General features: G+C 36.0%; 1 protein-coding gene across 1 annotated transcript in view; it reads left to right on the top strand.

Annotated features, from left to right (window-relative positions):
- Positions 1–22,000, top strand: part of LOC120534873 (zinc finger homeobox protein 3-like) — a 68,415-nt gene extending 46,415 nt beyond the window's left edge. Inside the window, exon 4 of the mRNA XM_039762389.1 lies at positions 21,950–22,000. Coding sequence (XP_039618323.1) covers positions 21,950–22,000 — 51 coding nt within the window. The remainder of the gene's footprint in view (positions 1–21,949) is intronic.
- Positions 22,001–25,488: the final 3,488 nt, after the last annotated feature.

The following is a 25,488-nucleotide window of genomic DNA, read 5'->3' as shown; positions in this document are numbered from 1 at the left end:
TTCAATTAAGGGTTTATCATCTGCTTAAAGACATATTCCAAAACTAATCAGCAGTCATAACATCATCCCTATCTCAATGAAGGTATTTCCATTGGCATAAGTTCTATACATGGTTCAGAAGTGAAAGGAGCAGCAAAATTCCACAGGTGATTTCAGGAACCTTCAAGAAAAACTGTAATGGCAAGAAAGCAGGAAAGAAGTTTAAGATGATTCTGCCTGGTTCCTGGAGCTAATCATGAAGTACCCTAATACATCAAAAATTAAGAGCACCTTCAACAATCCCCATTTCAGATTTTACCAATCTGATTACTGCTAGGTCCGATCTGGAATGGTCATACTGTAGTTTTCACTGAACATCACTGTATAAAGTAGCCTAACATGCTTACCTGTGTTACAAACCCACAGTTGGCTTTTATCTGTGCACATTCTCAATTTTGTATCTTAGGGCAATTACTATTAACAATATCTCTTAACTTACAGCAGTAATTTAGTTGAACAAGCAGACTTCATACCTCCTTTCAGAACCTTTGTAGGCACTAACTAGAAACTGAACAAACTTCTTAAGCCTCATCCTTTATTGGCCAAGATGTTATTCCAAGAACAAAGTATGCCCTTTTTTGGAGTGTTAAACTCACAACCATGTGCCAAAGCTTGCTTTAATTCTTCCCCTTTTTATTTAAAGGGGTTCCTTCATTTGGTACTTATTATCCTTTTAAAAAGAGCTCCTGTCCAGACTTGGCACAGTGCCCTAAAAAAGAGGTGCAAAATACATCCAAACATCCATAAATACTAGTTCAGTAAAAAGAAAAGTTAAAAAAAGGGCAGAAACTGATTAATCAGCTGTGAGTTGACAAGTAATTTGGTTCAAGAGATCAAATTCCCAGAGAAAAAGCAAACCCGAGCATTTCTTTCTCTTTCTATTATGCAGCCAGAGGAGAAAACCTCCACAGGAAGCTTAGTCCGGTGAATTTAAAAAGTCACTAACTCAAGTGTCTTTTACGAAAACCCAAGCACTGACTTCTTGTTGCCCTTGTCAATATTCATGCAATATTTTAGAACTGTCCCATACTACCAATATCAGCTTCATTCAACATATGTATTTCATTTGCCAAGAAAATATGGTACCTATTAGTTCTTAAAAAAAAAAAAAACAGAAGGTGCATTCCCATTTTCTTAAACAGAGGCTTTATAATAAAAGTTAAAAATATGTAAAAAGGTCAAATGTAAGCCTAGTGTCTGTTTCTGTGATCTTGTCATATGCACTGTACTGGTCATGCTGTGCAAGTGTTTGGAATTTAGCATACAAAAGGGTAAAGCACTATATAGTGTGTGAAGAGCGTTTCATTTCATGGCCATTTATTCTTTTTGAGAGGTTCAGTTTTTTTAAATAAATTCTGCTCCTTCAGTTAGCTGATCAGACACCAGCTGCGCCCCTTAAAGAACTATACTTTTTAAGCCAGCACCACTTCGAAACTTAAAAGCAAATTATATTCTTATGCCTGGAAAGGTTTTGACTTCTGAAAGAAATTTTATATCTGCCATAAAGCCTAGGCTCATTTAAAATATATTTTGTGCAAGCCAATATACAGATGCCTCGTGTGTTGCCCCAACTAAAAGTATCAAAACATCTAAGGTAAGATCACATGTACAACTGATTGACACTTTATTAAATAGAGTATGTAAGGCAACAGTTTTAACCAAATGGCCAATTGCAAATAACTTCTTTATCGAATTTTTACACTTTTATACATTCTTTAGGATCTACCCGAACTTAATTTCTTGCCTGGATTTATACAATAGCCCCATACAGTAGAAGATAATTGGGGCTCACTAAGCAAGGAGATTAGGAGTTTCTGTATTGCACAACTTTTCATAATATTGGCACCCCAATTCCCAGTGAGGCATAGGTGGTCTTCTGTAGTAGGGTAGCATTAGCTTGGATTTGAGACTTGGGCAACCTTTTGTAAGCAGTGTTTAGGGCTACTTTCTTAGAGATACTGTACCTTCATGTCACCAGCCATATCCCTGGTGTCTATCAGGTATATTGTCACAAAATGTTTGGAGGAAAAATTAAAAAAACAACTAACAGATAAGTATACAATGCCACTGGATTCAGTAGCTTTTGTATATGCTTTAATTCATGGTTTGCTTTTTCTTATCTAGAGATGTCATCAGTGTTTAGAAGTTTCATCAGTGCTGACTGAAACTTAATGATCACTGAAGCTAAATGAAATCTATAAACTTCCTATCCTTGATAAAATATATTACATGGACGAGCTTTTTACTGCACCCAGATAAATGCTGCACTGTATTTTATTCCCATTGCCTTTTCATGGTGAACATCATTCAGTAATGAGTTGCTATTATATTATTTATCAACAAGAGAATCTAAAGTATACAGCTACTGTACATTAATAAAATCCTGCAATCATACCTTTGAAATGGCACAGCAATAATAGCTACTGGAGTATTGAGAACATTAGAAAATTAGGTTTATCTTCTGGGATGAAAATCTGAGTTTCCCAGTTATTTACATTCATCTTTTTTTAATTAACTCAAATCCTTATGGCGTGAGAGGTTTTGTTTTGCTAATAAAAAAAAATAAAATTGGGCTATGGCAACACAAAGACCAAAAACAAGCTTGTTGGCAATTTTGAATAATGGTCAACCTGCAAAAGGCAGAAATGTTGAAGTTTCCTCGCTTTCTTCTCTTTCCTACACCAGAAAATCAGTTAAGGTGAAACAGATAAAGATAAACCACTCCACAGGTTCGTTTTATATAGTAAAGGACTTCACAGACTTCCACTGTCCTACCTGAGGGGGTCTTTTGGTAGATAGCCACCAAGCAGATTGTGACTTTCACTTCCTCTGCTCCTTTAAAGTGCCTTGTTTGAAGGAGAAAGGTGAAAAGGTTGCTGCTTCAAAGCTCAGCAGGACAGAAAAACAGCAGTAGGCGGGTCCTGCTAACCAACTGTCCTTATGCACCCAGTGTCTCTTTATTTTAAAAAAAAATAAAAGGTAAAATTCAAAAATGCCCAGCTACTTCTGTTCATGGATTTGCAGCTCCCAGTTATTATTATATTCCAAAAATTCCGGACATTTTTGGCCTCTTGGTAATAAACAATGTCCAAGCCTGCAAAACGTGGAAAGGACGAGATATTTTCTGGATCATATGGAGACTGAAATGGTCTTCTTGGAAAGTCTTGAACTCCACCTGTAAAATAATAAGAGTACAAATCATGAGAGAAAAATGAAATGCAAATCACAGCAATATATGAGTATAAGATGAAGATATATATATATATATATATAGATGAAGCCCCCGTTACAGATTTTAACCTGTAAATTTTACCTGATATAGTGCATTTAAGGTGAAAGCAGTTGCAATTCAATTCAATTGATTTTCTTTAACTCTCTTCATTGGTTTTGATAACAATTGGGGTGTAATGAGTGTTACTTTTACATGAGTTCTGGGAGACATATTGTTTAAAATTTTCCATTTATCTCTTGTAAAGGAATCAAATAATTATTAAATGTGTCTGGGATAAGCTCTGCTCCCCATAGCCCTAAAATAATCTAACAAAAGGAATGGAAGAATAGGTGGATAAAGTGTATTAGAAACCAAAATCTGGGGCAACGGTTTTCAAGAGCAATGAAAACACATCACTTGATAATCCACACCCATGTACCTCACAAATTGTTAAAGGGGAGTTGCACCCACAGAGAACTACAAACACGAAATGTTGCCGTGAGTCGTCGCCCTCACTTCTTAAGTTCAAAGTATTCCGTAGCCCTTACCTTACAGACAGATTGAAATGTCAACATGGGGCAAGCGAATGGTGATATTTAAACTAATGCCCTCCCATTCTGTTATAACTGCAGACCATGTCAGACCATGACTGACTGCCTAAAATCAACAATATGGAAAAGACCAAGTTTTTAAATGGAATAAAATCTCCATTACGTAAAGACAATGAAAAATCCAAGTGTCCTAATCAAACCAATCTGCCATACGTTTACACTTCAGAAAGAAAGCCTCAGCATTCTCACAGTGGTTCATCTTTTCATCAGGACATTGAAGGCTGATGGAACAAGATGCCTTTAAATGAAATTCATAAGTGAGTGCCCGCATCATTTGGTTAAAAACCCTTTAAGCAGGTTTTTGCATAATAACGGCACAGTTCTTGCTTTATTATTTTTGGTGTTCACCATTGAAGCCACTTGGCTGTTTCCTTTCAGAAAGTACTTGAACATCAAAAACACCCCGTAGAAAAGGTGGTCCGCAATTTATTTTCTGTTTTGCTTCCTTGAAGATGTCATTTATAACCTCCCACAAGTTGGCAAGCAGTAATAAGATCACGCCAGAATGATGTAGTGGCAGACAAGTTGCATGGGGGAAGGCAGCTTGTCGTTTCTACAGAGGGAAATACACTGGACAATGTAAACAAAGTGGCCTGTCAAAAGGAGCTACTTTTCAATGAATGTAAAGCAAATGAAAGGTTGGGCTAGGAAAAAGAGATATAGGAAACAAACAATAATATTATGGCCGATGGGATCTATTGTAAACACCACCTATTGCTGTACATTAAGTAAACCTTTTTGCTTCCCATTCACTTCAAGCCTATACTCAATTTTATGTCAATTGTAACAATATTTATAATACAGTCCACATCATAGTATTTACAACACACTGAGTTTCAAATTTTCTTTGATGCCTCTGCCTGCTAAACTCAAAGCCTTGAAATATATTTTAAGAAATATGTAATCACATGAGAGCAGTTTAATTTTGTGCCAATGAATGATCAACAAATGCAGAACCCAAGAGTGGATTCTAGACCTGTCCTGCTGTATGCAGAATTCTTATGTTGTCCTTGTGTTCATATTTTAAGTTTGTGTGTTCCTCCGCATACTCCCCATTATATGCATGTTAGGTTAACTGGAAACTCTAAATTCATGTTGAGTGAAAGAGTGGTGGTATCTCAATGTGTTTAGTGTTATAGGTTGTTAGACTAAGAGTTCTGGTTTTGAATTTTAGATTGAACACCCTATGTTTGGAACTCTTCTTGAGTCCATGTGTGTTTTTCCCAGATACCCAGGTTTCCTTTGACATCCTAAAGACATACACATTAAATTGACTGCTGACTCTAAATTCACCATATGTTCTTGCAGGCATGTGAGTGTGCCCTGAAATTAATTGGTGCCGTGTTCCAGAGTTGCTTGATATGATCCATTAGCCTGGCTTCGAGGAACCCATACTGCAAAAAGCCTATTCAGAAAATAGATAGATAGATAGATAGATAGATAGATAGATAGATAGATAGATAGATAGATAGATAGATAGATAGATAGATAGATAACTGCATACATCATGTTAATTTCCTCTACAAAATACAAACTTATACAATTAAACTACAAACTACCCATTTTGTTTAAAAAGCTTTAGACTATCTGTTTACATGGTAAGTTTATGGATCAAGCAGAGGTATCCCATTGCTTGAGCTTAACAGTACAATTTTGACATTGTCTTTGTGAGAACATTTTTTTCTGATAGTATCTTGTAAGTTTCAGCAACATTTATATATATTTACTTTTGTTCAAGCAGCAGCTGAGAAAACAAAGGAAATAAAATGTGTCAAAACTCTTTTCAAAACATATCTTTATTTACATATTATAAAAAATCACCTTCTGCATTCGTGATTAATTTTAATTGTCAATCTTGTTTGCAAAATTTAATTAAAAAACTGAAATAGATGTAGGAGGCATGGAGGAACAGGAGACTAATTATGTCATCTTGCAGCATTTGATTGTCTGTAAAGCAGTGTTGTATAAAGTTTCCAACAGCCATACTTCTCTAAAAGTAGAGTTTAAAGTAAAGTAAAAGCAAAATTTGCCCATGAGAGAACTACTGAAGTAGAAGTTTTAAAGTATCTGATATTAAGTGCACTTAAGTATTAAAAGTATGAGTATGAGGGGTGGGGGTTGATTTGTTTTCAATCCTCTTTTTTGTAAAAATGTATCTATTTGTATGGAATGATTACAATAAAATCAATAAAATAAAAAAAAGTAAGAGTAAAATGTAGGATCTTCCCATTTTAAATATATAGTCACACTATCTTACCAAGCTTGCATTAGCTAAATAACTGCAACCTGGACCTGTGATAATTCAGCGTAAGCTAACTGTATCCTAATTCACTGGGCAGGGTGCTCATAGGAAAGATGTAGACTTCCCATGCTTTAAGGAGCTAATTTATTCCAGAAAATGCCTTCATAAAATGAGTTTTCATAACATAATTACAATTAATTAAAATGGAAAACAGTGAATTTTTAATTTTGCTCAAATAACACCAAACTACATGAAAATTGACAGAATGAAATTAAACAGATGAAATAAAATGAACAGATTAAATATGTAATGTTTAATAAAACTCTTTAACTAATCTATCACTTCTAGTTTCACATTCAAAGAAATAGACTTTCAATTTTTATGAAGCTTTTCCAAATGTTTCACAATCTGTTTTGGACCTGTGATGCACAGAATAATGCAAGAAGAAATGAACAACACAGGTGACAAGATAAGTGAACCACAGCACGTGAATGCACAAGTCCATCTCACAGCAGCCTATAGATCATCCCCACCCTTTTAGGCAGGCCGCAGAGAAGAAAACATCTGAGCACCACAGCATCGGTCATTGGAATAACCAAGACTGGGATTGCTCATCAGCAGCATGCAGCCCTGCATTCAAACATCCAACCTCACATAGGCTGCAGCAATGTGTTCTTGGAATGGCTGCATAGAAAATCAGTGCTGGCATCAGCAGCACACGATTAATTCTTCATATACATGAATTTTCATAAAGCAGTTGTTCCTAAAGCAAAGGAAACCTGCATTTTAGATAACTGGCTGAGTAAAGCTTATGTCTTGTCTGGTTTAATATTGCAGTAATGAATGTCAGTCAGTCATTGTCTAACCTACTTTGTCCTGAACAGGGTAACGAGGGTTGCTGGAGCCTATCACAGCCAGCCTAAGATGCAAGGCAGGAACAAACCCTGGAGAGGGCGCCAGTCTAAAACAGGGCGAACACACACGCACCCCAACCACACACTAGGGCCAATTTAGAACCGTTAGTTCACCTAATCTGCATATCTTTGGACCGAAGGAGGGAACAGAGCACCCAGAGGAAACCCACTCAGACAGAGGGAGAATATGCAAACTCCATACAGGGACCACCCGGGATGTGAACCCTGGACTTCTTACTAGAAAGCAGCAATGCTATCACTGCACCACATAGCAATGAACGTGTCTAGCACAATATACCAGTAAATGTAGCTTTTTTGCATTTGAAAATGTAATGAATATAACATTGACAGAAATTTGTATACTAAAAGTGGAAATATCCTTAAAATATACTCAAGCTCAGTAAGAATACATTTCTACTTCGTTGTTATACATGTTCTTCCTTTGACTCCACCTCACCCTAGTCCAAAAATGTGATATTTGACTGACAGGCAGCTCTGAACTGGCCCAGTATGTGTGAAGGTGGCCTGTAACCGCCAAACTGCCTACTAGTGAGTCTGATGCTGATAGAATAAGCTCCATTTTCTCTATCTCTGTAATGGACAAGCAAGTTCAGAAAATATCATTTGGAATATTGTTTAATTTGTAATGGCACTGTAGTAATGCTTTTTTGTTGTCTTTTTATTAAATTGAGTACTGATTATTATCATAATAGAATACATGTCTCTTGATATACTGTATTTATTGCAGTAACAACAAATGAATGGCAACACAGTATTTAAAAAATATGAAACAATGTTAAAATATTATTAGAAGTTAACATTCATTTGATAGACTCTGAAAACTGAAGTTTCAGTCTTCATAAACTATTATGCAAAAATTGAAAATCAAAAGATTAAAATTTAAATTAGTTAGTCCCTTATAGGGATTGAATCCAGGGTCTGGGTAGAGTTTAAATGTCTTCCCCATGCCTTGTGGAAGTCTTATAATGATGGGGTGACCCATCCAGGAATGGTTTCCATCTTACTTCAAAGGGGAGCCAGAATAAGTACCAGCTCGCTATAACCCTGGTAAAAGACATGGAAAATGAATGGAAAAATGGATAATCTGACTTATTCTGAAGAGATGTTTTCTGTTTAGTGGTCGTTGTCTTCTGGCTATTATTTATATGATGCTTTTTTTGAAAAGTTTAGAATACTTTTTACTGCTTCAAAAGTATACCCAAACTACCAAATTTACAGTCACCCCACCATGTATGAATAAACAATTCAAGAATTGAAAAAGAAATGCAGTTCCCTCTGTCATTTACAGTATATTTTTGGCTATTGTATGGATGCTGTTCCACTACAATGCAAAAAAGGTGGTGCATAACACATTCACAAGAACAAGAGTATAACTTTTTAATTGTGAATTTGTTTTTTTTTCCAGATGTTTCCTTCAAAAGAATCATAAACACCATAATCATGCTCATGTAAATTTAGGTGCAATCAAAATCTCTGTGTCAGAATCCCCAAATATCAATGACTCATCTTCATTATTAATGAGGCACTGCCTGCATCTAAGAGGATAACAACTTACTGTGCACTGCATGTCACAGGCTGCTCTTGCTTATTCAAAGTGTTTAACTGTTTTTTTGCAGGAATACTTGTGAGAAAAGGCTACAAAAATAGCAGGATCCAAGAACCAGACTACTGCTTTGCAAAACTTTCCAAATAAGCAAATGACTAATATACAGTATTATATGGAAACTTGATCAATATTCCAAAGCTCTTTATATTAACAATATAAAATATGATATGTTTTTATTTTGATTCAGAATACCCTTATTACTACTACTACTACTACTACTACTACTACTACTGCTATAATATTAAACTACTGACAACTTTAATAGCTACAAAGTAACAAATTGAAGTGACTGTAGGTTAGTTTTTTCAGACATTCCCTTAGGAACTGTTTTATTTGGTAACATTTTTCAGATTATTTTTACCTCTGCGGTTAGAACAGAGTTAAAGTAGGGGGTTAATTGCTCCCAGGGGCTCCCATTAACTTGTTGATGAGGAACTCTTGGGATCACCACTTAAAACTGAAACAAAAACAAACAGCACAGCAACCTTGGCATGGGCGCAGCGCTGGGTGTGGCTAAGCCCTGTTGCAGCCCTTCTTTTGAGGAACGTCTTTTGGAGTGAAATGGTGGACGGGTGAGGTGCCTCTGCTAAACAGAGTCTGACTCATAATTATTTTATAGTATGTTAGGAGATTGGACTTTAATTTGCTTTTGAAAACATATAACAAATGTATCAGTTACTTAGTTCCGTTTTTATTAATAACATTAGCTGTGTTTTTCCCTTTTTATGTAATAATTTTGCTAAAGGCTGATGAAATCTATGGATATAGGGAGTATGCAGTTTGAACTGCAGTTTGTTAATTAATCAATTTCTTTATTAATTAATTGTAACCTAAAACTGTACAAAAGCTATAAACTTGCAAACTATATTTTGACATCAAGCAAAACAGCAATTTAAGAAATTTAAAGCAAACAATGGAGACAATCCTGAAGATGGATTATTTTATATTTTTCTTATAGGTTATTGCTTCCTTTAATCTTTTTTAATGTAAGCATTAAACAGTCAGCATGTATTTTTTAAGAAGCGTGGAACCTGATTTGTTAGACATTAGTTTTAGAAGGGATGCTTAAATAGACTTTATTATCAGCTTGTTATTATAAATAAAGTAATAATAAGATAACTTATACTCATGTGGGCTCCCAGCAGCCAAGGCCAATTGAGTGATGCATTGCTAATAAAAAGTAGTCACTCTTTTCAATTTACATATCACACTCTTAGGCTGACTGTGTTGTTAATCATGCAAACACTGTGCAGTGCTCACTACTTTGTCAGTTTCAAGCTCTCTTGTGTGCCAGTGGCACACTGCAGTGTCTTCTGGTCTTGGCATTATACAATACATTTTAAGGTTTACTACACCACAACATCTTAAAACTAAATCTACTGGGAACACAACTGGTGTCAAACAGAAAGAGAAGAGCTTTTCTTAGAGGCTTATTAGATTATGCTTGAAAAAAAGGTTGGGCATTTGTCCAGGGCTGAAAGAAAACAGCAAAAGAGGTGACCTAGTGTATACTGTCATTTCATAAGCCACTGACTAAAAAGGTTCTTTTGCAATGAGAGAATTTGGCCATTGAACTATGTCAAAAAACCATTGAAAAATACTCTGGGAAAAAAACGCTGCTCACTTCAGTAATGTAATGTTCACAGTTTTTGAGGAAGAACCTTTTGGCCCCAACTCAGACCCACTTATGATGAGCACTTAGTGACACCGCACCAGTCAGATGTTCTTAAGCAGAAAGCTGGTCAGTCAGTCAGCCAACCCTGGCAACCTGTTAGAGATTGGGGCTGGATCAATAGAGAGCCCCGCAGCTGGAAGCAGGGCTCCAGGCCATTCCAGAGCTCAAGGTATTGATCAGGGCTGGCTCAGCTGCCAATTGAAATATGGTGTAAATGACAAGAGGGAGAGACAAGAAAGAAGCAAAGGAGGGGATCTGTATTGCCGGTGGCAGCCTTGTAGCGGATAGGAGATAAAAGTCAATTCCACTTAACAAAATCGCTAAGCAGTAAATAGTTAGGAAACCAGAGGGAGGGATTCAATCACAGTATCTGGCTTTTGCCTATAAAATGAGAATCTTGGATTAGCAGAGTTTGAAAAATTTTCTATGTATGTATGTATCTAATCTAAGTTTAATAAACAGAGATTTAAACGCCAGATGACAATGATTTTTGATGGTTCCACCAAGCTATTGGAGATTGAAATTCTGGATTGGCCACTGTCTCTGTGGACTTTTCAAAACTCAAAAATGTGAATATTGAGCTGATTGGTCAGTGTAAACTTGCCTGGTGTGAGTGTGAAAATGCCCTGTGATAGGCTGGTGCACTGACCACAGTTGGTTCCTGCCTAGGATGAGAGTCTGAAAATAGATGAATGTTAAAATGTACCTGGTTATTTGTTTTTCTTATTTTTAGCTTGTCATTAATTTGCCAGCTACTCTGTGAATAGTGTTTGATATGGAAGCTAATTTGCTGCCAAGTAATTTGATCCATCTCATCCATTTTCTGAATTATTTGGTCAAGGTGGACCCGCACTTATTCTGACACATTCATCCGCACCACATTCATTTAAATCCCTCAGTTAACCTATCAAGAATGGCTTTGAGGTAAGGGAGGAGAAGCAGAATAATCAGAGAACCCTATACAGCCAGGTTGCAAACACGCAGACTGCACCGAGACAGTAAGCAGAGCAGATTCAAACCCTGTCTGCTGGAATTATGAGGGCTGAGTGCTACCCGTAACATTCCCATGCTACCTATCTTTTTTACCTCCTCTTCAACCAAATTTAATTTAATCAGTTTCTTGAATGTCATTTAACTACTTTGAGCATTTTTACCAATAAATGCAAACTGACAATTATTAGTAATTCATTTACCTACTTTTCTTTCATTTTTATTGTTACTATTAGTACAAGCCAGAATAATAAATGTGAAGTACTGGTTACATATGGCAAGTATAAGTTGAACTCAAATTTGAAACAAAATGAAACTGACACAAAATTAGTATTTTGACTTATACTGCAGTCGAAAGACACACTAAAACATTTCTTGCTTTGATTCATTGCACTTGGAAAATTTGAAGGTTCATCCAGAACAATCCAATGCAATAACACAGTACAGTAGTTTATAGCTTCTGTCATTCTCAGAAAAGTTGCATAATGAAAGAATTTAAATTTTTCTAGTATTTGGAAGTATTAAAGCAGTTCTTTTAACAATGTTTCATGTGCAATATAGATCATAGTGTGAATCGCTTAAATCCTTGTTTACATTTTTATATTTCTGTTTGGCAAACATTGAACTAAGCAGCAACCTGCTATGCCTCCAGAATGAAATATGCCTCCTGAGAGTACAAGAAGCTGTAGTTGGAATAACTCTTTAGTTGAGCAGACAGAGGAATGTCCCAACATTTCTAGTTTTTTTTTCCCAGAGTGAAGCCCCAGGCCAGCTGGGAGAGTTTCCCACGACTAGCTCTGAGAATCAGATTGGATACCCAAGAGGTCTGCCCTGGTGCAGGGGTTTCTAAGCCCTTCAGCAGCCATCAGCACACGTTTGAGCAGTGGAGCTATATGGGTCCTCAGGGAAAATAGGACCACACACTTCCCGCTTTCATTTAAGGTGGAAATTGCAATGCTAATTGGCATTAATGTATGACTTTTTGGTATTTACTGTCAATGTTAACTAATAGAATTACATGAGGAATGTGGTCAAGTAATCCAAATACCTTTGAATTAGATAAGGTGATCCTTGAAAATATGCAAAAATGGATTTTTAGATATCACAATGTACAAAAAAGTATAGTTTATGATGATTTTTTGCTCAAAAGACTCAAAGAGGTGATTTTGTTTACACTGAAAAAAACTTTTGTATGGTAATATAACATAACATTCTCAAACATTCAGGAACCTCAAGACTGCAGCCTATCTTGGCAAGACAAAAACCAACTCATGGACACACCATCCCAGTCAAGCAGGGCCCAGTTTGGATTCACCAATTAAACTAACATGCATGTCTTTGGGATGTGTGATGAATACCGGAGCATCTTGAAAACAAAAAAAAAAAAAAGCTCATGCAGATATGGTGATAATGTGCACATTTTACATAAGCCATAGCCGGGTGAGGATCAGACACTAGATCACTTAGGCAAAAGTACTAACCACTCTATCACGGTGCCTCCCCATAGTGCCTATGTCAATTTCCCCTTGTTGTCATATTATTTTTTGCAGGTTCAACTCTACCATCAGAAACTTTACAGCAATTTAAGGGTGAAACAGTGATTTAGCTGAAGCTACCATGCTTTTGAATATCAATCAATGCCATAGTGACTTTTGTATTGAACCCTGTTCCCAAATTCTCCAATAGCAGCTGCTGATGTAACTATTGAATGAAATCTACAACACTTGATAATAATAAGATCTCCTGTGGGCCAATATCTAAATTACACAATTTTGATAATGGTTGGAAGTACATGTGGCTTTTCATTTCAAATTCCTGGATAGAAAGCATCTGCACATCTAAACCTCAGATACACAGAGATTGCAAATATTACTTTATCCATAAATCACGGAGACACACCTTTGGTTGAGTATATGTTTGATATAAAAAAATCCCACATTTGATTTTTTTTTTGCTAACAGACCTCCTACTACAATCATCTTTTTTATAAAAGCTAAATTTGTTATTTTACCTTTAGGTGTATTGTTTTAATTTGGCAATTAAAATACAAGATGTTGGTATTATGAAAATATGCCAGGGGACTGAAGTTTATGTTCTGCTACAACTGCTTCATTAAACCAATCCTTTTTATGCTACACCTCCATTTTTAGCAGATCTTTGCTTGTCTGTCTATGGTTGTCTTCTTGCCTGTAGTTCTCTATTTAACTGCGTTGCCCAGTCAGTTTTTAAAGCTTCTAAAAGCTCCTTCACTCCTCTGCAATAATGTGCCTTCTCTCTCCTAATCCATTCCTTCCTCAAGTTCTATATCTTTTCTTTTAATTACTGAGTGACAGAAAGGCAATACTGACCACTTCATTATCAGATAACCAAGCACTGTGGTTACTGCCCTAAGCACCAGACCTCTGTGGCTAGTCTGACCTTTTGTCACCTCTCATGGTTCAGGTCAGCAATTTCCACCATATAAAAACCACTCAATCCTTTCACAAGGAGCACAGACAGATACCACCCATCCTTGGAAGCTGATTTTAACCTTAATGCTTTGTAAGGTTACAGGTAAACACTTCTTTGATACAATGTGACAACGGGCAGTGATCCAAAAACAAGTATTTATCAAAGTGACTCTCCTCTCTGTATGTTGGTGGCTCTTTATAACAACGTCCTTTATTAAGTGATTAACACACATTATATAATCCTTAACAGATTACCAGTCCTTGTACATTTAAACAGTTATAATGGTTAATAAATGTAAATTCAGGAACTAATAACACTTTATAACAGCTTTAATTCAAAATTCATTAACAAACATTATGTAATGCCTTGTTACATCGTTACAAATCCTTTATTAATTAGTTCTAGAAATTTTTGAAGATACTGTAACTAATCTAAAATTAAAACTATTCATGAATGGTAAAAATAAATTAAGAGAAGTACTAAAAGTTATTATAAAGTGTTACCTGTGTATTTATGCACCGTGAAGATGCCTCAGTGTAAATTCACATTTAATCAGTCAAAATTTTATTTTGCATTGAAAATCTTCCCCTGAAGACAGCATGACAGCATGAGGAAAGAAGCTGCTAGACTTAAATAAAATTGTCATCAATTTAACACCATCTGTTTGTTTTGTGTCTCTCACCATACATGGATGTTAAAGGGACCTGGCAGTGATCAATACTTTTACAAATCAGTATTAGTTACTCCCTGGGTCCCCTAGGGTTAATCCATCTGGCAAAATAAAATATCTGTCAGCCTTGCTGGCTTCTAACCACATTCATTGACTTGTGGGCTTATGAACAGGGATTTGTGACAGTGTGCTGGTACATTATGTGCGGAGGGTTTGATGCCTGCATATCTTCACTTCACCAGGCAGATGTCACTCATTATTTATTAACTTACATGTCTCAAGTCTGGATTATATAGGGCACCATGGCATTCCTTGTAAATGTTCTGACAACTGGGGAGCAGCTCATTGCATCGTGTTAGGTTTTTGTGTTTGGAGGCTACTGTTGTGATGCCAATGCTCCTGTGACCTTGGCCTTTTGCATATATGCCTAAAAGGCAGCAAAAGGCAGCGCTAAGTTCAGGATGCTCTCAGCTTCATGTTTCCCTTCTGCTTTCATTTTTTTTGATTTTTGATGCGTCAATCTATAGAATCATACAAATAAAACATTCAGTATTGTATCATTACCTTAAATTACCTAGTTTACCACTTAATAGAATTTAATATATCAAAACCTTGTAACCACGGGCTATGGAGGAGAAAAGTAGCACTTAATTGTGTAATGACTACAGAAGAAAAACAGTAAGGTAGTACAAGACCATTATTAAAGGGTAAAAGTGCTCTTAGTACAATATTAGCCTAATTTTATTCTACAGTCAAAAATATTAGTTTTTTTGTTCTGTGGCTGCTTTATAAAGTTTACCTATCAGCAAAGAAACCAAACTATGGCAAACCTATTACACAGAGTGCCAGTCCCTCAATGTTGCTTATCTCGACTAACTTTATAATCAAACTATTAATGTTGTGGTCATGTGAAGTCACAGAAATTGGGAAGAAAAACTTCATGCTTGCAAAAAAAACCAAACAATTCTGTTTGCTTCCAAAAACTAGAGAATTTCTAAAGATAATTTGCAGCATGTATAACTCAAATTAGACAGCAAATATTATGGAAAAAACATCAATAGGTCTGGTAAGTAATCCTAAAGTATTTTCAGATTTCCAACATGCTTTTCAGAATTGACAAATTATTTCAGTCGTATGTAAACATAACATGAACATTAACCGTGATGAGGTGAACTGATAATAACAAGGAAGAATTAATTTAGCATATTCATCTGTAAAAAATACAAGGTGATGTGGCAGTGTTATGGTTAGGGTTGTCACCTTAGGACATTCACAGACAATTAACCTAACCTACACATCACTGAGATGTGGGAGGAAAACCAGAACACCCTGCAGAATACCAGTGCAGACATGGAGAGAGTATACAGCCACGACGTCAGAAGTGTTCAGGCCTAGGATTGAATCCCTAGAAATGTAAGGCAGCAGCATTAAACTCTGAAGCACCATGGCACCCATGACTAAAACAAAACTTTGGCCAAAGATTGAAAACTGTGATAAAATCGAAAACAGGTTGTAAAAAAACAACAATGTTCCTTAATGAAATATTTCAAGTCTGATTTATCTTGTTACCAACAGCTTTTTTTTGCCCGTGTTTCTGCAGCAGTTCACAAAATAGAAATGTGTCATTTATTTTTTTAATTGAGGAAGATTGCTTTAAAGGTATCCCATGGAGTACTCCCTTTTAACAGCAACAAATTATTTGAAGGATTTATAGCTGGGATATATTTATATACAGTATTGTCTTTTAAAAAAACACTTGGGCAATTATATCATTTCTGATCATGTTTTTTCTTGTTTCAGCCAAAGTGATACCTAGTCTAGATACCCTTTATATTTTCCATGCACAAGAATTTCAAACTGACATAGGTTAGCACCAAGGACAGGCCAATTTCCAGTTGTCTTTATGGCTGCAGTTTGCATCCTAGTGATCAGAAGTCAATTTATATGCGATTCTCAGCAAATCAATGTTCAAACTTGCATTTTGTGGTCACAGTGTGTCTAACTAAGATGGAAAAGTTGATAGCCCATTATACACTTAGTCTTCAAAAATTAGTTCAGTCTGATTGGGGAGCTACCACAAGTAGACATAAATGTTCTCTGTGTAACTTCCCTATTGCCGCTTTTACAGGTTTATACATTTAAGGTACAAAATTACTAAACACCCTAGAAATGCAATGATGAATGCTGCAGCCTCACAGCTCCAAGATACCTGCTTAAATCCCTGGTTTTGCTCATTCTTTCTGTGTCCATGTGAGGTTTCCTTTATAATCTCCTGATGCCCCCCCTTTTCAGATCAGGGACTATAAATTTGCCCATTAGGAGTGTACGTGTCTAGTGATGGGCTGTTGTGACATTCTGCTTTATTCTCTTCCTTGTGTCCAATCCTGTTAGGATAGACCCTGGCCTCCATTAACCCTGTGTTGGCATAAGCAGGTTTGAAAAATTAACAAATGAATATATGATATGTAGGTACATATTAATCTACCATACAGATAGTAATAGACTTAAACTGTTTAAATTGTGTAATAATAAGATAATAATATGGAATGAAGAAAAATTTTGATACTTTTCTAATGGCACACAAAAAAGGCTAAGATTTTATATTGTTTTATTTTCATTACCTTTTTAACAAATGTTTCAAGATCAACTGTAAAATATAACAGCTCACTTGTAAGTTGTAATTTTGTGGTAAATAAGAACATAAGAAACTTGACAAATGAAAGGAGACCATTCAGTCTATCTATCTCTTTAGCTTTTCTAATTGCTAAGCTGTCCTAACATCTCATCCAGATAGTTCTAAAATTTTGTCAAGGTTTCTGCTTTATATGTAAGTCTTGGCAGGTTATTCCAGATTCCAACAACTCTTTGCATAAAGAATTGCTACCTGCCTTCAGTCTTAAATGCTTATCCCATTATTTTCCACTGGTGTCCTCAAGTACATGATTCAGCCTTTATTTAAAGAATTCTGTTGGATTTACTTTATCAACACTTTTGTGAATTTGAAAGACTTGGATTACGTACTCACGTCTCTTCTGCTCAAGACTAAACTGGTTTAATTCTCAGAGTGGGTCAGAGTAGGACATGTCCTTAAGTTCTGGGAGGCGCTTTGTTGCTCTCCTTTGCACAGCTTCAAGTGCTGTTATGTCTTTTTCATAGTATGATAACCACAACTTCACACAGTACTCTAGATTCAGCCTCACTAGTGCATTATATATTCTGAGCATAGAGTCCTTCAATTTATATTCAACAGCTGTTGCAATATAACTTAATATTTCATTAGCCTTTTTAATCACTTCTGCACATTGCTTAGATGATGAGAATAATGTGTCAGCATAAACCCCTAAATTCTTTTAGGACAGGGTCTAAATATTTAACTCTCATACAGCACTTTACACTTTTCTACATTGAAGTATAATTATGTTTATTTATTTGGCCAATACTTTTATTCAGAGTGACTTACAACATCAAAGATACAGTACAATTGGTTACATGTATTTTATTTTTGCAATTGGAGCACAGGCGGGTGAAGTGACTTGATCATGGTCACACACTGTCAGTGGTGGGTTTGAACCTACAAACTCATAGCTTGAAGTCCAAAGCCTTAACCACTGCACCACACTGCCTGCCACTGAACTAGCCAATAATTAGCTTTAGTCTTTTTACTCTTCTCTGATAACACTTGCAATGTTTACTTAAACTGATTTTATTATGTGAAATACTCATTTTTTGTGCAAAATTATATAACAAGTGCAATAGATGTCAGATGACTTTGGAACTTAAAATCTGCAACAAATCACTACTGTATGTATTGGAGAATGTCAAACAAAGTAGAAGAAATGGGCAGCATAAAACACAGGTGGGAAAAATGATGAAAACAGGTCCTCAAGGTTGCAACTGGGTTTGGAAAAGCCAAGAGAAGGAAAAATGTTTTAGGAGCAAACACAAATCATAGTCAGGAGGCAGGCCAGAGTCAAAAATACCAACAATAACCATCTGGTTCATACAGCTAAATCCAAAACAACAAAACAGAAAATCATGGTAAAATAATAATTGCAGAGGTCCTACCATTAGCCTGAATACTTTAGTGTCTCTCACAATAACTAAGTTTGTATATCTTCATTCCAATACTAGGATACAGTGTGTTACCTGATCTTCTTGCCATGTGGCCACCACCAGGCACAGTAGCTATAAACAATATGGCCAGAGCCATGCAAGACAGATACAAAAGGATGGGAGTCACAGAAAAAACAAGACATAAAATGGTGTCATCAGAATAACAAGATAATGTATACACACATAAAAATAAATATTGAAAAAAATTCTAACGATGGAACGGATTGGTTCAGGAATGTCCACCTTGCATTTTCATAGCAGTTGTTAAGTACTCAGAAAAATATTGCGGGAATGTTATGTAATTAATACAGTAACAATGCCTATTTTATCATTCCTGCCTATACTGGGAAAACATCTGGTAGCAGGGTGTAAGCCTTGTTGTGGATCCTGGTATTAGCAGAAAACCTGCAGTATTGTACAGCGAAAACCTTACTATATGTGTAAAATGACAGTTCAAGTTAACCAGCTGTATTCCGACACCAACCCATGTCAGATACAATTAGTTTATTTTATTACAGGTAATAAATTATAATTTCAAATCACTGTCAATGTTTAGAAAAAAAATATACCATTTAACATGGTATTAAAATCAAATCGATTCTTAAGATTAACAACAAATCATACTCGGAAAGATAAGTACATTTCCTTAAAAATCTTATAAAAATGCAAATGGTTTGGAAAGTAGTGTTTAACTTTGAATTGTTTTCAACATATTCAGCATTTTTGTGGTGTGTAAAATTCATTTCATATGTACAAATATTAATCCTAAGTAATGCAGGATTAGTTTGTTATTGTGCTCAAAATCTATTGAAAAAAAAAAAGAGAACATTTGCAGACAGCGAGATGTGTTTTTTGGTCATAAAACATTTTTTCCCTGAGTTTAGGAATTCAGCGATCAACTCGGCTTTCACTTAGCAAATCAGTCTTATTGCATTAGAACGCTGTCGAGAGTGCCGTGTCTCTCAAAATGTTTTGTTTTACTATAAGGGAATTTGATGCCAGAATATTTAATCTGAATAGGAGTTTTATTTTCTAAAAACAATATTTTTCAGCTAGTTACACATATATTTCTAAAATTTGTGCTGCCCCACTCTGTTACCATTCAACATGCAACATGTCACTATTCTCCGGATTCACGATAAGCAAAAATGTATTGAAATACAGTTAACCAGTTGTTCTTGAAATATACAGATTTATAATGTTAAATATTAAAGTGCAGTGGTAAAAAGTAAATAGTATTTGTTGACTAGTTCAGAATGATTAAGTTATTAATATATTTAATTTAATATTCAATTCATTGGGTATGCATAGGACTTGTAAAAATTACTGGCTTCTGAAAGATTAACAAAATATAATTACTTTTTAAATTTTGTGTGGTGGTGGCGGTGGTTGTTGGGGGCATGCGCTGATTACAGTGCATTGCCGCACCCACCACACAGTAAACCACCTGGATTGAGATCCAAGTGCACTGAACAGTGTGAGGATACATTTTGTGAACTTTTAAATATATATTAAAGTACATAGTAAAACCTTTCTGAGTGGTACCAATGTGAGCATTATAGTAAAATGAAACATAACAATAAATTCAATTTTCAGTGTTAAAAATTTGCTTCCACTTAGACTGGGTATTCAGTTTGCTTAAATTGCTTTTGAAATGCAGGAAATGTTCAAAACAGGCTCGATGTGATTGTGGGTATGTGCACAAAAAGACCCCACAATGGGCTAGCACCCCACCCATGGTTTTTCTGATTTGTTCCCTATGGTACTCCACATATGCCTTTTGGAACTGGAATAACCCAGCCTGACGGTGTTTATGTTTTGTGCAAAAAATATTACTTTTCCTATTAAATATTGTTCTTAAAGAAGTTCAAGATTGTTACCATGTTATTTATTCCCAGTTGGAATGAAAATATTACTGCAGTCAGGCTATTTTCTACATTTTTGTGGCAGAATGTGTTGCAATATGCATTGTATCAGCGCGCAGTAGTTTGTTGATTGGCTTAAGAGTGAGGATGAGTGGGATGTGAATCTTACTGTAAACTGCTGAAGTTTTGTGAATTTGTACAGTGCTAACCCATTTTCAGGCAGGCAATAGCACAGACAAAGGATTGACAGGTGAATGCTGCACACAAAGTACAAGGAGCGAAAATTTTCACACAGTCTCAAATTTTATATCACACTTGTCTGGGGCTGATGAAAATAATAAAAAAAAAACCAAAGAAAAACCCAGATGAATGGTGGGTGCAGAGAGATATATGTGCCCTTGTGTCAGCCACCTGTAGACATGTTTAATTTGCATCTTTATCTCAAAGCAAGTTTCATAGATTAGGTGATTCTTTGCACCATGTGCAAGGCTATCATAAGTTTTCACAGAAGAGAAATTCCAAAAAGTAATAATCATTTAGTGAATAGCCCATATGTGGTATACCATTAATGGCATGTTGGAAAGGCATTACCCAAGGTCAACAATCTATATATATTAGACAGATATACTGCCATTTGATAGACATAGACAAAGGCTAAAATAGCATTGCTGTGCCCTCAGTGTTACACCGACTAACATTTATTTTAATCACTTTAATTGTCTTCTCGTGGCACAAATTAACTGATGATTGATGAACTCAAAAGTCAATAATTTAGTTAATGTAGCTGGGCAAGGAACAGAAAAAATAGGTAACATTCTGTCGTGTACTGTAAATATGCACCCCATTCGGACAGAATTGTTGTAGGCCAGTGTTTATTGCCTTATAGGAAGTGTGTAGTGCTGATGAAGAAGTTACTAGAATACCAGAAGACTGCTAGTACGGTGGAATATAATTCAGATTATTTTATGTCAAACCTTAATACTCAACCAAGGCAATTCATCTGTAACTCAGTCTGAGCAACATTTGATAGAATGAATATGGTAACCCCACGGAAGAATATTTAATAATCCCTTGATTATTGAAAGAGATTATATGAAAGATAAATTATTAGGTAAGAGAATATAATGTACTGCAGTGCTGGACTGAACACTGTCTGCTGTTAAATGTACAGGATTTTCACTCATATGTTTCCTGATTTTTTTTGTTAGAATAGCCTCAAGCAATTGCATAGGCATCGGGTCAAGATTTCTGAGAGCTGTACAAAATAGCAGAACTACAGACTATAAGAATACCAACAGCAACCTGCTTAAACAAAATGTGAATGAGAAAAAGGTTTCAGGTGTACGAGGAGTATAGCCTAATGACAAGGTGCACTGATAGCACAGGAAAAAAGCGTGGCCTGAGGAAAATTGTTGTTTTCAATGAAAGGGGTGAAAAGTGCAGTACGGTATCCTCGCCTCAAAGCACTACCACTTGGTGTGACTATATTGGTGTGCCAGTTCTGATAAAAATGCTATTATGCTCTATACCTCTTGTTGTAGCTGGCAGAGTGTGCACTGATAGAAATGGATAGGGACAGGTATCTGGAGTAACAGTAACCTTTATAGAAAGAGCCAGTCTTGTCTACCGTATGTAGGATATCTTTTGCAGAGAAGTCCTACAGGGGATTTAAACAGTCAAGTCACAGATTGAAGACAAGCTAGGGTTACCAGATTTTTTGAGCCCCCTGCCCCTCTGGGTTTCACTCCATGTAAACAAATAGGTGCCTAAAAAGAGGGCATGTTTGGGGAAACCTGGATGTATGGTAACCCTAATACAAGGTGCTGTGAAATGTCCCACATTAATGAAAATGGTTAAGGATGAGGAGTATTGCTTGTCCAGTGTTCCCGGTATTTAAGCATGATGGTACCTAGTTTGAGTAAAACTACAACTGTCGTACCCTTACCTGATAGGGCTGAACTGTTAATACTGTGCAGTGTCTCACTTACTATTTGTAAGTGAGATTGGGAATTCCCACTCAATGGCTTCCAAATAAACAATAAAATAGTTGATGCTATTGTTGTATTATCATTTGAAGATGAAGAAGTAGATTAAATTAAAAATTAGCTTTCACTGATTTGGAGAGTCCTGGAAAGTGTTTTGGTCTCCTGAATACCATGAAGAATCTTAAGTCCATTTGGTTTCACTATTTTTGCGACTGCATCCGTAGCCCTCTAATTACTTCCTAGTTTTCACACTGTAAATACTAATTGCAGCACAGTTTGTATATAATTAGAAACTTGCTGCTGAAGGTTATTTAATTTAGTGTTCAGTGTAGCTTCTTAGGAGGTTAATCTTTTCATTTCTGAATCACTCATTTTTTCATGGTCTGAACTTTTGTCACGGTCTGACAGAACTCTTCATAAATAATAACCGACTGCGGATATAGACAATTTTTATTTGAGTGTCTGAATTTTTTTCTAAGTACAAAACAAACTTTCAGCTTTTATTTTAAGCAAAGCTGTAGCCAAAATGATCTTTTTTCCACTGCCAAAAAAACTAAAATCTAAATGTGCTTTTCAAATATCCGGAGTATTAACTGTCTCCTTGATATTAACAACTACATTTCTCATTTAATTACATATTACATTTAAATATAGATACACTAACAAAATTCATTTAGGGAAGTTCTGTTGAACACACCACTTGTCAAAATAAAGCATGATATTGTTAGTTGATGGTCAAGACCTCAATGAACATAACCAGTCTAGCAACATGCGAAGCAGTCATGATAACAGGGACAAAACATACTGGCAATAATAAGACATACAAAATGGTAGACAAAACAGTCAAAAAACATTCACATAACATTTTACATGGTTGGAATTTCCCAAAATAAATGTCATAGTCATAACCAGGAGCCTTACAGTCCTTGGCATTGAATATTTCATTTTGGAAACCCATGCAAATAAATGTATAAAAATATAAATAAAGCAAAGTCTTAAAAATGAAGAGCAACCTTTAATGGCTCTTTAACAAGTAGTCTCCTTTTTTTAAAACCAGTTTTTTACTAGTTGTAGAATGAAAAACTATTAGCAGAGGATGTTGATCAAGTGGGTTATGTTTTCTTTCTGAAAAGCCCTTCTTCTTATGTTAACATAAAATTTTTATTTTATAATAATGTGTAATAATTTCTGAGCACCTTGGATGGGCTCCTTGTTGTCAATTAAAAGCTTGAAAAGAGATAGGGAACAAATGAGGGTGTTATAGTAGAGCAAGCTATATTACATGTTATATTGTCTATATTTATAAAATTCTTTGTTTTTATGTTATAGAGTATATTTTTGGTGTTACTTTTGATAATTAATTAATGTTGTCTTGGGTCATTTTGTATTAAATGTTAATTTTGTTAGTTATTGTTTGTGTACCTTGTATATTGAGCCTAAGGAGGTGGGACCCCTTCTTCCAAAGCTTCAACTGTGGGATTACCCACAGTCCTTTATAAGTTCTTTGGGACTTCAGTTCCAGTGCCGAGATATTAATTTACTGCTACTGTTGTTCAGCTGTTTTTTATTGTGTTTTTGTAAGTATTTAATAGTATTGATCTGGTTTTGACTCTTTGGCCCTCATTTATGATCTATATTTTTGGTTCAAAGACTTGCTTTGTTGACCTTCTCGTTTGCTATGTTTTCTTTTGAAATTTATTTAGAATATAAGTCAGCCTTTCATTATAAAGCAAAACTTTTGTGTTTTTGGCAGTTGGGCAGTCCCAACTCCTTTTTAAATTTTGTCAACTCTGGCTTTATTTGGGCCATGAAACCTGCTTATTGAGTTGTCTGATTTTGTTGCTAGACCTCATAGTAGTACCTAGTTTATTCAATAAAAGCCTTTTTTGAGTTTTCAGACCTAGCAAGTCACTATTGTAAGACTCATGATTTATCAAGCAATTTCAGTGAATTTCAGGAGGTTTCTCTTCCTATGCCCAAAGAGATCTCACTACAGCATGTTGTTTAACAATGATACAATTCTGTAGCAGAGAGGCCATGTTCATTTGATATTGGCTTCAACTAGACCAATGGCAGAGCTCTGCACTGTGTGTATTTGAACTGCCCCTAAGCTATCGAGATGTATTGTATTGTTGTATTGCATCATCCTTTATCCATTGTGGTTACTGGTTAATTTTGAAGTTGTCTTTACCTTTTGATTTGCCCTTGTACACTCACCTAAAGGATTATTAGTAACACCATATTAATACGGTGTTTGACCCCCTTTCGCCTTCAGAACTGCCTTAATTCTACGTGGCATTGATTCAACAAGGTGCTGAAAGCATTCTTTAGAAATGTTGGCCCATATTGATAGGATAGCATCTTGCAGTTCATGGATATTTGTGGGATGCACATCCAGGGCATGAAGCTCCCGTTCCACCACATCCCAAAGATGCTCTATTGGGTTGAGATCTGGTGACTGTGGGGCCATTTTAGTACAGTGAACTCATTGTCATGTTCAAGAAACCAATTTGAAATGATTCGAGCTTTGTGACATGGTGCATTATCCTGCTGGAAGTAGCCATCAGAGGATGGGTACATGGTGGACATGAAGGGATGGACATGGTCAGAAACAATGCTCAGGTAGCCCATGGCATTTAAACGATGCCCAATTGGCACTAAGGGGCCTAAAGTGTGCCAAGAAAACATCCCCCACACCATTACACCACCACCACCAGCCTGCACAGTGGTAACAAGGCATGATGGATCCATGTTCTCATTCTGTTTACGCCAAATTCTGACTATTTGAATGTCTCAACAGAAGTCGAGACTCATCAGACCAGGCAACATTTTTCCAGTCTTCAGCTGTCCAATTTTGGTGAGCTCGTGCAAATTGTAGCCTCTTTTTCCTATTTGTAGTGGAAATGAGTGGTACCGTGGGTCTTCTGCTGTTGTAGCCCATCCGTCAAGGTTGTGCGTGTTGTGGCTTCACAAATGCTTTGCTGCATACCTCGGTTGTAACGAGTGGTTATTTCAGTCAAAGTTGCTCTTCTATCAGCTTCAATCAGTCGGCCCATTCTCCTCTGACCTCCAGGATCAACAAGGCATTTTCGCCC

Source organism: Polypterus senegalus, chromosome 9 (genome assembly GCF_016835505.1).
Source record: "Polypterus senegalus isolate Bchr_013 chromosome 9, ASM1683550v1, whole genome shotgun sequence".
Classification (NCBI taxonomy): domain Eukaryota; kingdom Metazoa; phylum Chordata; class Cladistia; order Polypteriformes; family Polypteridae; genus Polypterus; species Polypterus senegalus.
The sequence above is the reverse complement of the archived record's forward strand: the minus strand, read 5'-3'. Positions and strand labels throughout refer to the sequence as shown.